Source organism: Catharus ustulatus, chromosome 6 (assembly GCF_009819885.2).
Source record: "Catharus ustulatus isolate bCatUst1 chromosome 6, bCatUst1.pri.v2, whole genome shotgun sequence".
Lineage (NCBI taxonomy): Eukaryota > Metazoa > Chordata > Aves > Passeriformes > Turdidae > Catharus > Catharus ustulatus.
In genome coordinates, this window is record NC_046226.1 from 36,917,050 (window position 1) to 36,935,003 (window position 17,954).

The 17,954-nt window shown below is 38.3% G+C and overlaps 1 protein-coding gene across 3 annotated transcripts; it reads left to right on the forward strand.

Annotated features, from left to right (window-relative positions):
* The first annotated feature begins 3,071 nt into the window (after positions 1-3,071).
* PTGR2 (prostaglandin reductase 2) lies at positions 3,072-17,143 on the forward strand. Of its 3 annotated transcripts, XR_006162992.1 has the most exons (11): positions 3,072-3,166; positions 8,408-8,476; positions 9,645-9,763; positions 10,797-10,988; positions 11,887-12,057; positions 12,961-13,170; positions 13,589-13,710; positions 14,876-14,963; positions 15,057-15,081; positions 15,660-15,699; positions 16,916-16,953. XR_006162992.1 is itself a non-coding variant. In XM_033061483.2 (10 exons), exons 2-10 carry the CDS (start codon positions 8,440-8,442, stop codon positions 16,978-16,980), a joined length of 1,044 nt encoding a protein of 347 aa, XP_032917374.1. In that variant the 5' UTR covers positions 3,072-3,166; positions 8,408-8,439; the 3' UTR covers positions 16,981-17,143. The 3 variants fall into 3 exon arrangements, 2 of the variants coding, with proteins under 2 accessions (XP_032917374.1, XP_032917377.1); XM_033061483.2 differs by lacking the exon at positions 15,057-15,081 and having other exon boundaries at positions 16,916-17,143; XM_033061486.2 differs by lacking the exons at positions 3,072-3,166; positions 9,645-9,763; positions 15,057-15,081 and having other exon boundaries at positions 16,916-17,143.
* Positions 17,144-17,954: the final 811 nt, after the last annotated feature.

The window sequence follows — 17,954 nt, forward strand, 5'->3', positions numbered from 1 at the left end:
TGGAGATTAGATAACTTTGCACTTTTATAACATCTAAGCCTCACAGTGTAGGCAGAATATATAAGTTTGTTGCTTCTATATTGAGAGCAGGTAAACATGAACAAAAATGTGGTTTGGACTCAGCTAGACAATCAGTTAATCTTAGGAGGGGGAAAAAAAGAAAGCCTCCAGATCTTGATTTTTGTGTTCTTTTTTAACTATTAATTTTGGCTTCACTGAAATTGATGACAATATGATTTTACCCACTCTTAACAAGACAGCTGTTTCACTTTTACACTTTGTCCAAGCTTACACACAATTTTGGGAGCTAATGACTTTTTATCCACGACCTTCTTTTTCCCCCTCTTTGTTCTAAAAGGATCAAATGAGATTTTTTTTTATCTCACCATGAGGTTAAGAAATGTTTTTGCTTTCTCAAATTTGTTTGAAGCTAGTCAGAGGACATCTTAAGGATCTGTTCAGTGAAGATAGGTTCCCCTGAATGACATTCCCTATTTGGGTAGTCAGCAGTGATTTGCTGTCCATGACCACAACCATCTTCCAGCTCAAACACATACTTCCATTTCATCCCTGCCCCATCTCTGACTGACTTTAAAGTTATCACATCAATGTTAATTTAGATTTGTTTATAAGTGGTAGCAGCCCTTAGTATCTGTTCTGTAACAACTATTCCACAACGGGCTGCTTGCATAGACCGTTTTATTTCACATGGGGCGACTTTGTGTGGTTTAGTAAGATCTGACACGAATCAAGTTAAACCCCAAAACCAGCATTTTTAGAATAGAAAAAACATCCACAAGCCAAGTCAGTGCAGAATAGCCGCTACACTTTAAATTCACACCTAAGCTTATTTTGCAATAGCTTCACTTAACAAGTACTTAACAAAAGAGACAAGGGGGGTGTGTGTGTGTGTGTGTGTGTGTGTGTGTGTGTGTGTGTGTGTGTGTGTGTGTGTGTGTGTGTGTGGTGTGTGTGTGTGTGTGTGTATATGTGTATGACCAAAAACGTTAAACAGCAAACTACAGATGATTGCTGCAACTATCTCCAGGATAATCTTGTTTATAGAGGAAACACAGCCACCCTGTGCCAGGCAAGAGAAAATGGGGTTGTACAAAGATTTTGAAATACTATTTTGTGTGTTTAGCTTAAGGGTCTTGGAGTTTTTTACATACTTTTATCAAATCCCAGAAGTTGTATTGCCATTATATTACATAATACAGGTGTAAAAATATATGTATGTGTGCCAATATACAACATACCTTTTGTCTTTCCCCACTTTCCTTTCAATTATTACTAGTCAATGAGATATACAACTTCTAAATGAACAGGAAGCTCTCCAGTAATACATTTCATAATATTTTCCTATTTGCTCATGTAATGACCTGTGACATTGTTTTCTGAAAGAATTATTTTTGTAATTGTGCTGCTCTTTTCTTGCACAAGCAGGAGGCAAGTCAGTGCTCATTCTTTTGAACACAGGCCTCCTACTCACAAGATGTGCCCATCTGAAACTCTGAGGATGATTTCAACCCTGAAGACTTGCTTTCAGTGCATTACACCTGCAATCACCTGTCAGGAGATCAGATGATACAAGTTGGGGAAAAAAATGTATGGAAGTAAAAATTCCTTTATTAACATACTTAAGTTTTCCCCCTCTAGACCATTCCAGTTCCAACGATTTTATTTCAACTAATGTAAAATGCAAAGTTTTGTATATTATGATGGAACAAATAGAAATCATTCCCTTAAACCTATACTACAGTGCTACACCACAGTATACTAAGCTACAACAGAAAGGCTTTGCCTGCCTTTATATGAGAGGCAGAGTGCAAAGTCATCAGAATCATTAGTCTGGAAGACTTTGTCCAGGCTGAAGCAGTCACTTCAGGATCCACAATAATTGCCACCAGTGGCCACTTCACAGACCTGTTTGTCCTTACAGCACAGTGAATCACTACAACATAGGGCAAGTACACAGAGTAATCATGCCAGGCAGTACCAGGACCTGAGCCTCATCCCAGGAGAGCTCTGTGTCTTGCTACAACCTTTTTCTTAAGGTAAGTAACATCTTTGTCTGTATTCAAGCACAGAAATAGCACATATATAGTAAATACATTATACTACACACAACGGCAACTTTAGTGGAATTTTAGGAATAGCTATCAAACAACCCTATATTGCAGCAATGAACAAAATCTCATCCACTGGAACGTGGGAGGAGCAAACATCTCCCAGTGTGACACAAAGAAACCTTGCCCTCATAAACTCTAAATGCCTTCTCGCAGTACCTCAGCTTAATAAAGCCAAGTGCTAAATCCTGCACTTGGATTGCAGCAACTCTGTGCAGCACTGCAGGCATGGGGAAAAGTGACTGGAAAGCTGCTGGAGAAAAAGGACCTGGGGATGCTGGTTGACAGCAGAAGGAACATGAGCCAGCTGTGCCCAGGGAGGCCAAAGGCATCCTGGCCTGTATCCGCAATAGTGTGGCCAGCAGGAGCAGGGCAGGGATTGTCCCCCTGCACTCAGCACTGGTCAGGCCACACCTTGAGTCCAGCTTTGGGCCGTCATGACAAAAAAGACACTGAGGTACTGGAGCAGATCCAGAGGAGGGCAAGGACGTGGGGAAGGGTCTGGAGCACAGGTTGATAAGTAGCTGATGGAGATGGAGGAGTTTATCCTGAGGAAAAGACCTGGAAGGAGGTTGTAGCCAGGTGAGGGTTGGTCTCTTCTGCCAGGCAGCCAGTGACAGGCCAAATGAGAAGATGGCCACAAGCTATGCCAGAGGAGGTTCAGGCTGGACATTATGAAGAATTTCTTCACTAAATTGTTTATTAAGCATTAACTGGAATCTAGCTGAAAGGGTGGACTTGCCATTCCCCGGAGGTGTTCAAGGAACATGTGGCACTTAGTGCCGTGCCTAACTGACAACGTGCTGTTCAGTGAAAGGTTTGTCTGGGTGCTCTTGAAGGCTTTTTCCACCCCTACCGATCCTGTGTGACTCTGTGATTGTGTGATTCAGGAGCTGTCCCGCCTCAGCCCCTCACGCCGCAGCAGCGCTCTCGGCCATCGCCGCTTTCGGGCTGGGCCTGCGCAGCGTTTCCTTGTTGAAGCTCCGCGCGCGTGCGCGGCGGCCCGGGCGGTCTCGGGGGCGCTCGGTCGGCTCAAGGTGAGCGGGAGCTGCGGGCTCTGAGGGGCGCGGCGGTGCTGGGGGCGAGCCGGGTTCGGCACTGCGGGGGTGCTTGTACTCTCCTTCCCAGGAGCCGTATCTTTAGGGATTAGCACCTCCTCGCTGCAGCGCAGGCAGGGACACGGGGGAAAAAAGAGCTGGAATCCAGCTTTACTAAGCCGCCTGATCAAAGCCTCCTGGTCCCGGGGCGGTGACGGAGCGGAGCCCACGGGAGCCCCGGACCAGCCTGTGGGACTGAGCCCCCTGCGCTGCCTCTGCCTCTCTCGGGGTCTCTCTCCTGGGCTGCTCTCTCTGCGCCTTCAGAAACTGCTAATGGCCCGTCTGCAAGGCTCTCTCCACACCCTCTTCCACCCTTGGCAGCGCTGCTTTCTAAATTCCTAGGTCTTTGGGCATACCTGGGAACCTGGGTAGTCTCTCTGAGGTGTCTCTCACTTAGGAGCCTGCAAACTGCATTATAGGCCTCTCAAAAAAAATAAATAAATAAAAAAAAATCAGGTGATGCTCCTGCCCTCCTGGGAGCAATCTGCATTCCTTATGTGAAATTCTGCCAAGAAGAAATAGGCTTTATGTATATATACATATATGATATTGTAAACCATTTTCAGCAACTCCAATACAGTGCAACTACTTACTAAAACAGAAAAAAAAGTTTAAGATGTGGTACCTAAAAGCTATTAGATATGTTTTTGGCACCTAAATCTGAAAAAGTCCTGTTTATGTATAGATAGAATATGAATGTATACACTTACTGGAACTTTTGCTCTGTAGGTCAGTGAAATCTGATAAAAAGCTGAAAGATATTAGTCTTCTTGGGAATACAAAAAAGGAGATGGCTGGATCAAGGTCCTACTACTATTGTCTTTCTTTTTCATCTACTTCTTCCTTGGAGGAAAGATTGGAGCTTACCCTCAACTCTTGTAGTGTGTCAGAAAATCCACATGAAGAAAACACTGTGGGAGAGACTTCTCATCAGAGAGTTCAGTGATGAGACATGGAACATTAGGAAATCTAAATTTATTGGTATTGTTATAAGTGCATGACATATGGTTGGCTTTTTGCAACTATTAAAATAAATTCTATATGTATGATGTTAAAATAACTTTTCTGTATAAATAAAAGTTTTTTTCTAATAGCGAAAGTTAGTTCTCAAAAAAAGTTAAACTATGCATAAAAAACTATTAATATGCAACAAGTTAATGTATTGTAAAATGTATTTAAAAGAGCGTTCCCAAAACAACAATGTGCTCTTAACAGCTTACCAAGCACCCAACCGTTTTAACCCTTTGCTTTATGTGTGTCTCCTATTATCTTTTTATTAAACCTTTTAAATTTTACCGAAACGGTAAAATGTGTTTTTCACAGTTCAGTTCATGAAAGTACTTAGCTTATGGCATGCATTCTTCTCTGTTCATGACAGTCAGTATCGATTCTGGCTTGCCATTAATTAACATTCATCAAATGTAGAGCTCCTTAGTGGAGCTGGTAGAAGCTTTGGAACTTAATCATTACATTTGCTTTTCCATTTCAGTTTACCTCACCTTGCCAGTTACAGTTGTCTCTTCTTTTTTTTCACCAGTCATTCCAATCTCAGTTTGCTTGGTCTCATTCATCATTCCCAGTTTCTTCAGTTCTCTCCCCCATTCTGTTTTGCTCTTTTGTTTTTTACTGGCCATTAAGTTGCTATTCTTGCCATGTTTCTCGGTTCTTACTGACTCCTAGTCCCAGTTCTTCCCATCTTTCCTTCCTGCATGTTCCTCATTCACAGTCATTCTTGAAATGTCTTTCCTCGGGTTTCCTTTGAGGATTGTTGCTCCAGCCATTTTGACATCACATTTTCAGAAGACTTCCAAATCTTGTTCTCTGTTTAGATTGCCTGCCGTATTCCTCCTTGCTGCCTGTGCCTGATACAGGGATACCTGTTCTTACTTTTGCTTTTGAACTGGACTGCATCTGGCATGGGCTTTAATGACTTGGAAGCAGGTGACTCGTTTTGGCAAGAGTATAGGCAACTGAAAACTCTGCCTTATGGGCAGTTTCAGAAACAAGAAGTTCTGGGAACCAAGCCCAGGACAAACAAACTGGAGCATTTTAGCACTGAGGATTTTATTTAACTTTTAAAAAGGAGTTGTCTCTGAAACAGTGGGGAAACAAAGGCAAGGGAAGACAGAGATAAAACTGGGCTAAAACATACTTGAGACAGCCCTGAAGATGCTGCTGTTGTGCTGCTTAATGCTCCTGATGTACTCATAGAGTGGATCAGGTGATTGACACTGCACAATGATTTTAAAACTTGGAATTTTTACTCTATGTGATGTGAAGAGTAAAACCAACTCACATTGGTTTTGTTTGGAAAAGCTAAAAAATATTAATTGTGTTTTAATTTTAAAAAATAGTCAAAAGCATTCTGCACACTGGCACTATGCATGTATTGAAAAAAGTTGTGTATATGATACAAATCCCCTTTATTTCACTTTAAAGAAAATGTCTTTTCTTTTTCCAAAAGCTTTCCTCACTATACAGTGAGCACTATACTATACAGTGCTAAAAGATAGTGCCTCTACTTATTTTCTTTAGTTGCTTCTGTATTGTTTTTAATGTGAGGAAAGTTTGATTCTTGCTGTGTTGGGGTGTTACTGAGATCATTTGCTTGTGTAATGGTGTTGCTGACTTCCACTGTAGGTGCAGTCCTATTTAGAAGTAAATGTCCATCTGCAGTGTTGCATTTGCTGTGGCAGCTGTCATGGAATCAGTGACAATTCAGTTGCCAGTTTCACTTTTTTTCCACCTACTCACAATATCTGGAAGATCTTAAAACTGAATCAGTACACAGTCTCCTCAAACAAAAGCTGTGAAAACAAACTAGGAAATAAACAGTGGCTTTGTTCCTTCAAAAATGTCAGGCATTCAAAGAAGTAGTCTAAACTTACATTGGATAATTTTTCTACTCACATCTTTCTATGCTGCTCTGTATTGCTTTGTCCTCCTTTTAGAACATTAATATCTTTGATTTTTTTTTCTTTTATATAACTGGGCTTTTTTTCCTCTGTATAGTCATAGAAAGCAGATATTTCAGGAGTGTGTTAGTCACAATAAAAATTATCTTCGTCCTCTCTTTTTCAGATTGGGGTTTTGTGTTTGCATAATACACATATTTAGTTTCAGGCTAACAAAAATGGAGTCAGCAGTTTTGACAGTGGACTGCTCTGTAAGGCATGAGCTGTACAACAATTCTGCCTGCTCTGTGTGGTTCATAAACAGGCTCAAACCCTCAGCCATGGGTATGGATAGTATATATCGAGGAGTGATGTGCCCAGACTTCATGTGAGCTGTCAGGTGCTGTTGGTTCATGTTCACTACATTCTTAACTCATTATTGCTCCGCAGAGCAGTATGATTAGTGGCTATAAACTTAAACTGGGTTGTGAATGTGTGCAAATGATTTACTAGAGTAGGCCTGTCCTTTTAAACTAACTGGACACATCTGACGGTTTATAAAATTCTCATTGTATTAGAAGAAATTCTCAGATGCTAAATCAGTTCCTCTGAGGATAACAGTTGTACTGCTTGAATGCAATTTTGTTGGGCAGATGTTGTCAGGAATATTTTGGAGTTTTGTTCTGAAAAATATTCTGTCAAACAAATCCAGAGTGATGTGTCCATGATCACACAGGAAGTCTATAACTGCGTACAGTGTTCAAGTAGTATCTGCCAAAGTTTATTCTTCACCGTCCTTCCTGTTGGGGTTCTATGTTATTTATTTTCTAGAGATTGTATCAGCTGTGTGGGTAAAAAGATGGATTTTTATTTTACTTTTTAATTGTTAAGTCCTTAATTTTCAATGCTCGTTTTTGTTTATAAACAGTATGAAACTAATAGTTTCATTGAAGTGTGGGGTTTTTTCCTTTTGTTGTAGACTATTCTACATTGTTTTGTCTGAAGAACTCTGCAAGTCGCTTATTTTTCAGTAGTGTGATGCTGTAAAGACACATGAGATTCATTTCTGTAGCTTATCTTGTAGCATCCTTAAGTGTTGAAATACTGGAAAGAAATTAACTTTTTAATAACTCTTGTCAAATAAGAAGCTTTTCAAGTGCAAATACTATAAAATGGTAAACCTTGATCTTTAAGAAGATGCTTGTGTTTTGAGTCAGCTGTGTGTTTTAGAGGGGAGGGATGGCCAGGGATGTGCACCTTTTCTCCTAATAACTTTTTAATTGTTTTTCAGCATTCCAGGCTATAGTTTTTTGGTGGTTTGTGAGTGCTGTTATGTAAGCACTGTAGCAGTACATACAAAAAGTTCTGTATTTTGCAATGTTCAAAGAATAAAGATGTTGGATAAGTGGTGATGTACTCTTTCTAGGCTCTTGTTTTAGATTTGCTCCAATTTGCAGTTCTTGTCAGCAAAATAAACATTATGACAAAGATGTCAGCTATCATGTTTCATTCCTTAATGTCCTTTGTACATGTGGAGGTTGGTTATTTATGGCTGTTGGCTGAGAATAGTAGTCATGTTTTTATTTTGTGTTAGATCTGAAAGCGTGTGAGATCGTGTTTTTTCTCCTGTTAAATCAGGGTAATTTCCTCCTAATAACTGTGTCTCACAGGTGCAAAATCACAGATCTGCAATCCTCTTTTAAACTCTTGAAATTCAAGGAGAAATTTTTCTGTAGAACAGGTTGAATGATGATCTTATTTTTTCAATCTCTGGGCACTGCTAATAGAAAGAATTGCTTTTTCTTACAAAACATCATTCACAACAATATCTTATCATGTACTTGCAAACTGCCATTCTGGTGTGAGTGGCACCTGACTTTGTGTGCAAAGCTGCCTCTGTGTCTGTTATGTGGGAACAGGGTGTTCTCAGTCAGCACAGGAGAGCAAATCAGACACCTCTGCCTCGTAGGGGCTGGTGACGGTCTTATGAGGAGCATGGGACATTATGGTTTTCCATCTTTCCAGTAAATGCTACTGTGACATTGTATAAAATCAGGGCTTTAATAACATAAATGGGGAAACTCCTTGTTGACATGTTTGTTTATTTTATACTTGAGGTTGGTTTATATGATATCTTCCTTTATATCTTCCTTGGGCCTGGGTGCTGAAGTTGGGGAGGTCCGTATTTCATCCTGTTTCTGAATACTGAGTACTGAGCACTTTGCCTCATATTATTTTTTCAAGAAAATTTATGTTTCAGACCTTCAAACAACATTTTCTTTTATAGAAATCGTGTGTGAAATTCCTGCAAAAGCAGAGATGATTATACAAAGAGTAGTGCTGAATTCCCGGCCTGGTATGTATTTCTCTCTATTGAAGAAGCAATTTGTTCTGATTGCCTAATGCTCCAAAATGGTGAGGGTAGAAGCACTTACTAATTTGAGATAATGACATTTATATATCCTAATATTGCATGCAGCAATAAAGCTTAAATAAAGTGTGTTTGTTTCTATATAAAGTTATTAATTTCCATTAATGTAAATAAATATATTTGTAATACATTTGTCTGCATTTATTAATAAAAGTAAATTGTATTAATATAGATACATTTCTATTAAATATATAACGTGTATTCAGACTGCATTTATTTAATCTGTATATGCAGATTTCTGAACTGTTGGGTGAGGAAAAAGGGTAAACATAATATATGAGAAAACTCTAAGTGTAGGGGCTGAAAGTGAAGAAACATTAGGGAATATAACTTTTTAGTTCTCACATTTATTCTTTTTGCATTGTAAGAGATGTCTAAAATATTTTGTTACTATTAATTTTTGTTTCCTTGTAGTAAATATTGAATCTTTTGTCCCTCTCATGTTTCACAGGGTTTCTTTTTAAAGTTTGGACTGTTGAGGTTTTGCTTACTTTCTTGCTTACGCATTTGCCTTGTTGTGGATCAGCACAGTATTTTGAATAGTGAGTTCATAAATCTGGTATAGAAGACATTAAGCTTTGGAGGGGGTATTGTATGCTGCTTAGCGCTAACGTAGTTTTAAGAGTTAAGAACTTTGTGTGACCTGCAATTAAGTGTTTCAAATGGTACAGCAGAGCATGCTCTAGCTGTGCATTCACTCTGACTTAAAATAGGCAAAGCTGTCTGTCTGTCTCAGAGCTCGTGGTTCCAGTTGTCTGATTGATCTGCTGCATATGGTACCAACCTGAGGATGAAGCCTCCAGTTCTGTGGTTCTTGCCGTAGTTTTATGGATGTTTCTGGGAAGGTTTAATCTGAGGAAGTCTTTAAGTGAAGGGATGCCCTTGCAGCATGTGCATGTGCAGTGGCTGTAGTCTGTATTCCCTCAGTCTCACTTGAGTCAGAAGAGGCAGAAAGCTGAGAGCAGTTGGTTGTATTTTTACACCAGAGTAAATATATAACCTAATGGATTCTAAAAAGGACTACCTTAAAAAAGGCTTTCCCATATTGATTATAGAAAGTTCTGTATTGATTCATTTATTTATATAACTCCAGGTAAGAATGGAGTACCAGTAGCTGAGAACTTCCGACTGGAGCAAAGTACAATAGCAGATACAGTCCAAGCAGGACAAGTGCGTGTTAAAACTCTCTATCTCTCAGTGGACCCCTACATGGTAGGTGATGGACTTAGAGCTAAGCCAGAATTTCTTTTTTAAAATACCTTCAGCTCTGTACCTGTCATGCTGTTTAACACCAAAGTTACCAATTACAGAACAAAATACATCTAGTGTAACAATAATTGTATTCATTCTGATATAGTTATATTGGGAAGGAATTTGGCATTTATATTATTGGGATATATATATAGGAATATGACTTTATTGGACCAGGAAGAGACTGTGAGCCCTGGTATGCCATTGCAGATTTATTTGTATCAGCTTTTTCTGAACTTGGCATTTTTATCTTCTTTTTTTTTTCAGTCATGCAAAATTACAGAAGTCATGTGGTTGGGAGAATTGTGAGTTGAAATGGAAGTGAAGGTAGAAGAAGAACGATACAGACAGAGTCTGTAAAAGTTTGCTATAAAGAGAATTTCAATCATTTATTCCCTCTGTAGATGGTAATAGTAGAAAAAAAAACAGTCTAGATTTCAAGAAAGTGTATTTAGCTTGGGAATTAAGGAATAGTTTAAGAATCCTGAAATACTGGCTGTAGCTACAGGGGAAACTGCAAAGAAAATACATAGTGTTTCAAGATGTTTCATTAAACAGATCCGTCAGGGATGGTTTACATACATTGGACTGCTCTTCAGTGCACAGGCATAGACTAAATGACTCGTGGGCATTTTTTTTCAATCCTGCATTTCTAGGATTCATTCAGTTGAGCAAGGGCATTTGTAGGATTCTCATCAGACCCGAGCCTGTGGTCGTCAGTTGTGCTGGTGCCTTTGAGCCAACATCTCTAGAATGTGTTGGCTTTGGTAACACTGCTGGAGGAGATCAGGATGGTCCATCCTCCTTTTGTACTAAGCAAACAAGAGGAAAGAGTGATCTAAGAAAAAATTGTGGATACTTGGGGCTTGTTGAGAGATTTTTTGAGTAGCCCTTTGTGTTTGAGGTTCTAAACACATCTTCATCCCCCACTCAGCTTGAACTCATAACCAAGTTGTGTTCCGCCAGAGCCTTTCATTAAAGCCTTGTCTTTCAGCGCTGCCGAATGAATGAGGACACGGGCTCGGATTACCTGCAGCCCTGGCAGCTGTCTGAAGTTGCTGATGGTGGGGGCATCGGGGTTGTGGAGGAGAGCAAGCACCAGAGCCTCTCTAAAGGAGACTTTGTAACTTCCTTCACTTGGCCCTGGCAGACCGAGGCAATTCTTGATGGAGACTCGCTACAAAAGGTAATACAAATGCAAAGCCTAGGTTGTGACTGGTTTTTTCCTAAACCCTTTTTTTCTCCCTAAATAGTTGCTAATGACACTTTTTTTTTTTTTTTTGTGAAAAACAAGCGTACCTTGTTGAAGCAATCAATTCTCAAAAGGCAGATCAACTCAGAGGTGCCAAAACTTGTATCAATATCTTTTTTTTTCCATAACGATTTTGCTGGTTAACAGGCCAGTATTATTTTAATTGTTGTTAAAAAAACCCTAAAAATCCCTGAAGCTGCTTCAGTTAAATAATTCTCTTAATTACTTTAATTCTGATGGAACTTCTTGTTCATGAGATTGTAATTGTAAGATGTGAAAGGCTTTCTGTATGTTTAATTTCTTTTTCTAACTTATGTTAGTAGAAGCTTTTACTTGAGTTTTACATTCACATAGAAAGTGTATTCAATATTAGGTTGAAAGTGGAGAGATTTCAGTGCATTAAGGATATTGTGTTCATTGTTCTCTCATAACAGAAAATTACTGTAGTTTGAGAATTTATATTTTCCAATAATCTCCTTCCTTTAGGGCTCTCTCACTGATCTGCAAACACCATATTTAATAAGTGGTGCATTTGTATCCTTTATGCTAGCATAGGGGTAGTTCACCATTTCTGGAAACTTCTTATCTCCCAACTGCTTTTTAACACTTCCATAATTTAAGTTTCTGTGAGTTACTTTGTTTAAAAACTTTTTCTAAAACCACAGAGGCATAACATTTTTGTACAAACTTATTGTTAGAATAGAGCAAGAGATAGTTCTGTAGTCCCTAGCAGTTGTCCCTTGCCCGAGTTAGTTTTCTACCCTCAGTCAATCAAAGAGCAAAACCTCACCTTAGAAACAGATGACCTCCTACCTACGTTTGTGTTCCATAGCTGGTTCCACAGCTTGTGAATGGATGCCTTTCCTACTTTCTGGGTGCAGCTGGCATCACAGGACTGACAGCCCTGTTGGGAATCAGGGAGAAAGGACACGTGTCCGCAGGTGCAAATCAGACCATGGTGGTGAGCGGAGCAGCCGGCGCCTGCGGCTCTTTGGCCGGTCAGGTAGGTGTGGGCTTAGGGCATACAAACATACTCTGTTAGCAAGTTTTGTCTTCTGAAACATGCTGGTTATTAAACATACAGATAAAATCTTTGTAAACATGAGCAGGTATAATCCCATGGGAATGGCCAGTTTCATGTATTTGGCACACTCTCTCACTGTGAAAGACTTTACATGTGAAACTCAAGTTTCATGAAATAGGGAGAGGAGAAAACAGATGGTGGTGATTACTTGTTGCTAGCACAAGTAAAATAGATGGTATAATATACATGTATTTATTATATATTTATATGGTAGCCTGCCATCCCCACACTGTATTGACTGGAGACTTTGTTTTTTTTTTCTCTATTAGAAAATAGTAATGTGGTAAACCCTTTGTGCTGTGTGCCATGACATCCTTTGTGTTTTGAGATTTACAGTCCTTTTATCCTCCTCTGCTTTGCAGAACCTGTTTGCAGTGTGTAGGTGCATATCTACAAATATCTTGCTAGATATATATATACACAAACAGAATCAATATTAAGCAAACTTTAGACCTACTAATAAAGAGAAGCATAAAGAAATAATGCATGAGCAAATCTATGAAGATTGTATTTAAATCAATTTATTTTTTCCTTTTATTAATTATTTCTAACAACAAACATAGTCTTCTGCTGTCAGTGAGTTTGAAAATATGGCAAATTTCGATTGTACCTGCCCCATGTGTAATTGTGAGGAGGCAGTGACAAGAGGCAGTTGTGTCACATGAAATGGGAGTCTTTGCTGCCTAGGGTTTAGTGGGATGGGAATAACTGTAACACCCCTTAGGACCCCCTTCCTTCCACTGGTACTTTTATGCTGATGAATTATCTACTTTGTCTTTGTTTGGGGTTTTTGGTTTTCTTTTTTTAACTTTGTGCCTGCAGATTGGCCGTCTGGAAGGCTGCTCTAGAGTGGTGGGGATTGCTGGCACAGATGAAAAGTGCTCCATTTTGGTCCAAGAAATGGGGTTTGATGCTGCTATCAATTACAAGAAGGGAGATGTGGCAAAACAGCTACGTGAACTCTGCCCAGGTGGTGTAGATGTTTACTTTGACAATGTTGGTGGAGACATCAGTGATACAGTTATAAGTCAGGTGATTATTCCAGCTGTCAAGTTTATTCTAGTCATGCTCCAATATCTGCATGCCCAGCTTTCAATTAATTCATACTGGAGTCCAGCCTGTAATACAGCACGGCAGGCTTTCCACTTCAGTGATCAACTTCAGGTGCTGATCCTGGGGGCCCACAGTAAGATAACAATTTCCTATATTCCTTCTATTTAGTGTCTTTTTAAATTACATTAGGCTGTATAGTAGTTATTTTTCCACTATTGCCTTGCATTTTTATCTATTTGAATGTTGTTATAGATTGAATGGGACTGCATGCAATTCTTCCACTCTTTTATTGGAGATGAGGCTAGTGAAATTTTTGCAATAAATCTATTGCGTCTGAAAAATTTAGCTTCTGAGACTGAGGAATGTAATTTTTCTCACTTTATGCTGTCCCAAACAGATGAATCAGAACAGCCATATCATCCTGTGTGGACAGATTTCTCAGTATAACAAAGATGTGCCTTATCCCCCTCCACTGCCTGCTGACATAGAAAAAATACGGAAAGAAAGGAATATCACAAGGTACATTTGTGACCAGGTTCCAGGTGGATTGTTCATGTGATGTCTGGGGCGTAGTCTGTAATCTGCATTAGCTACTTGTAATTGGAAAAATGTTGCCATGCCTAAAAAGGAAATAAAATCATGGTATCTGTAGATCCTTTCCCTTACATTTGTCTTTATCAGCATAAAAATTGGGAAAGGATGTTGTTATATAGAATCATAGATGTCAGTTGTTACATTTTGTTTGAGGTTGCTTTATTTAGTCCTGTAATTCCTGACAATTCTTTAGTACAAGGGAAGGTGTTGCTATAGTTCTGTTCTTAGATGTTTTGCAAAGTGCTTTCTCTCAAAATATCGTAGTTCAGGCATAAGGATGCAGTTGATGCAGTGATTATATTGAAATTACTTTTTTAGTATTTGGGGGTTTATTAGATAATGGAACTGTACATGTGACAGATATATATGGGCAAAACATTTTTAATATGTTGTGACTCTGGGAATTGCTGAATTTCCTCTTAGGATTCAGAGATTAGGAGGAGAGCCTTAGACTTTCCAGTCATTGCATTATGGTACATTGGGGAGACTTGATTTCTGTGCAGATCAATTGATTTCTCTAATTAAAATATTTCCTTGTCCCTTTTACCTTAAAAATGGATAAAATTAGTAAACTGCACCATGCGTAGTAGAATGCAGTGGAGAATTTAGTCAGTATGTTCCTACAAGTAAATATAATTTTTGATGATAATTTCTATTTCTCAGTTGCTAGAAAGCTGTGACAGCAGGATATGCAGAATTGTGGGGAGCCTGAAAGTTGTTATTCTCACCATCTAGTTGCAGGTTCACAAATTATTCTCCTTATCACTGAAAAAAAAAAAGATAAAAAATAATAGGAATTTGCTCACATTTTATGAATATTTACTTATTCTGGTGATACTACTTTATTACTTGATTTTTATTACTCTTCTCTCTCTGATATCTGAAGAAAATTACCTAAACTGATGTTACTGTCAAGCTCCCACTGCAGAAAGTTGTCACAACAAACTGTCAAGGCCCTGAGCAACATTTCTTTAATTTGTGCTCATAACCCCTCAGTTTCAACAAAACTGTTTTCTGAAAAGATTTTAAAAGAATTTCAAGTACACTGACCAAACTTCCATAAACCAAAGCTCGTTCTTTTCTTTCACAGGGAAAGATTCTTGGTGTTGAATTACATGGACAAACAAGAAGCTAGTGTGTTACAACTCTGTCAGTGGATCCAAGAGGGTAAATTGAAGGTGAGAACTTCTAAATTTAATCTGTGGCCTTTGATACTGTTTCCTACTACAAGAGGACTAATTTCTTTCTCTGGCTCTCTTACTGTGCCTCAGGATTGAACAGATGTTTTAAAAATGTGTAAGTATAATTGAAAGCTTATTAGATCACACTGTTTTAAAAGGTACCTATTATGACAGACTTCTCTGATTACATGTTGCTCATGTTTGTATTCTTTATTTCAGCATAGGGTGCTGAAAAGTGCCTTTTTACTTAAAGATTCAGACTTTCAAGTACCTTATGTGCTAAGTGTCCTGAATGTTTTTGAGGATCTTGTTGGAAATTTTACTTCAAGCTTTATAATCACCATTTATTACTTTCTAATGAGAATATGCTTAACCATGACTTCCCTGTGAGATCTGTCTGAATTGGTTTTTGTTTCTTGAAGTGACCAGTAATCTTCTTGGAAAAATGCCAGGACATTACATTTTGGTAGGGGCAGGGATCTGACTGAAGAATTAAATCACCTGCAAATTTATCAGAAAATATTCACGCCTCTCTTGATGAAGAAATCTACCCCAAAAAGTACTCTGTCCATTGTAGTGAGAGAAGTCTTTAGATTTCGGTGGTTTCTATGGCAGTTTCTTGGCATGTTTTTAAGAAATGTGAAATGCTGCTCCTGTTTGAGGAAAGCTGAAAAGACTTGTTTGCATTGACAGATCAGAGAGACCGTGGTAGAAGGCTTAGCAAACATCGGTGGTAAGACATTTACATCATTTTTGAAGAATAGTAACCTGATTATATACAATGACATTAGAGGTTGGCTACCTCCTTTGTTTCATTTGCCAATTTAGATTTTTATATTTTATCAAAACCACTATTTTTAATGTTATAATATTTTTTTCACTAATTATTAAAATGTTCTGTAAGATAGTTATTGTATATTTAAAAATTAATTGAAGATAAATTCAGATTTTTTTTGTTGTTGTTTTAGTACTGAGGAGAATTTATTCTTAACTGCTACCTTAGGAGGTGGTCATAGTCATCCTGATCTTAGAGGTTTAAAGTGCTGCCCCTTTCTTTCAATTTGTGAGTAAGGAAATGCTTTAATTAAATCCTTGAACTTATATCTAACAGAGGTTGTTATTGGATTTGCTAATTAAAAAAATAAAATGAAAAGTACACACAAGAGAGGGCAAAGTATATTACCAAAGAAAGTAAAAATTAATTTCTTTTAATAGAACAAAATGTTCTGTAGCCTGTTTGAAGTATTTGTAACAAAGGAAATATAAAAATGAAGGGGGTCTGGTGACATGAGCCATGAGATGTGTTGTAAAAATGCTTCCCTTTCAAGGAATAGGGAAGAGTATGATTTAGTCCATTTAGTTGCTAGTCCCACCAGACTGAAAACCAGTAGAATTAAGTGATAATTAAATCTTACAGATTTCAACTTATTCTAGTAATTGCCAATTCCTCCTTACTGGTGTACATATCAGTCATATATCATACTCTCCTGCTTTGTTTACTCAAAGGTATATTCTTTGCACCAGTTTCTCCTACTATTGTGCAATATTTAAAACCTTTCCTTTCACAAATGTTTGTGTGACCCACAGCATTTGTGGGCTGTCCAATCATGCCTTGTCTCTCTTTGCTGTTTGCATGACATATCACAAAAACAGCAAATGCAGTAATTAATTTGTATAAGGTTGAACAGTTACTTACAAATAATTTTTTAAAAATTATTACACAAAGCTGTCCTCAGCAGTTTATTGCAGGCTTGCTGCCTTTTTTTTTTTTTTTAATCCCTCTTCTTAATTTAGCAATAACCTAATCAGTTATGATTAGGTCCAAATTGGTATCTCTCCTTTTTGGGGAGCTGGTTAATACATTCGCTTCCTCCATTGTTGGTTTTGTTTTTAGAAGCTACTTGGCTTGTTTTGCTTGGCACTAACTTATATCTTTGTTTCTCTTGAAGCTGCTTTCCAGTCCATGATGAATGGAGGCAATATTGGAAAACAGATCGTCTCCATTTCAAAGTAAAATGAAGTTCAAGTGGTTCAAGAAAAATAATTGCATTATGTCTCTAACAGTGGGCAAGTTTTTACTTATACTGATTTCCATTTCTTAAATAAACCATTAAGTTGTTCTGTATGTACTGAAAGCAGAGATTTTAGGATGCTAATAAATTAAATTGAACTGGAAACAGCAAGGCAATAATTTATACTTGAAATGAGTAATACGTTCTTGACATGATTTTGACAGTTGCCACCTACACTTGCAAATATTTAATGGGTGTGGTTTGAAAGAACATCCTGTGTTGTTCCAAGCACAGGCCCATCACCTGGTTGGTGTGTGACAGCACTTCACACACCAAGATGAGGAATTCCTATTTCTTTATTGTATTCTGTGCAAACTAGGAAATTAGGTGGCAACCCACAGAAGTCTGGCTCATCATCACCAAAACGTTACACTATTTACACATTTTAGCAAACAAAGCAATCAGCATTTATTGGTTACAATTGATAGAGCTTTTTTGTTAATTAATACTCAGACCCTTATTTGCCAGTTAAATCTCTTGCTTCTCATGCTAATTATTCCACGTGTGCACTTCTCCTGTTGCATTTGGGCATCTGTTTTAACTTGGTGTCAGAGGCTTAGTGGTTGTGATCTCCCCTGCCAGGATAACTTTTCCCCCAGTTACTTCTCAGTCCTGCTGATTTCAGTCTAGGGGCTCTCATCCAGACAGCCCATTTATTTTAAGATTCTGTTCCCTTTTCCTTAAAACAAAGGGTAAGCCATGACTACGAGTTTCACTGTGCAATTGCTTAATCATATCTGCCTAGCTATAGATACTGATTAACAACAAAAAGCTGCAAAGTTTGATTCAAATCTTGAGGGAGTAAATATCACAGTATTTGCTGAAGAGCTACTCCAGAGTGAGCTCATCACTGGCACTGAGTTGACACACCTTCCAGGAGTAATTGTCCTCTAGACAGTTATTTTTCACAACTTGA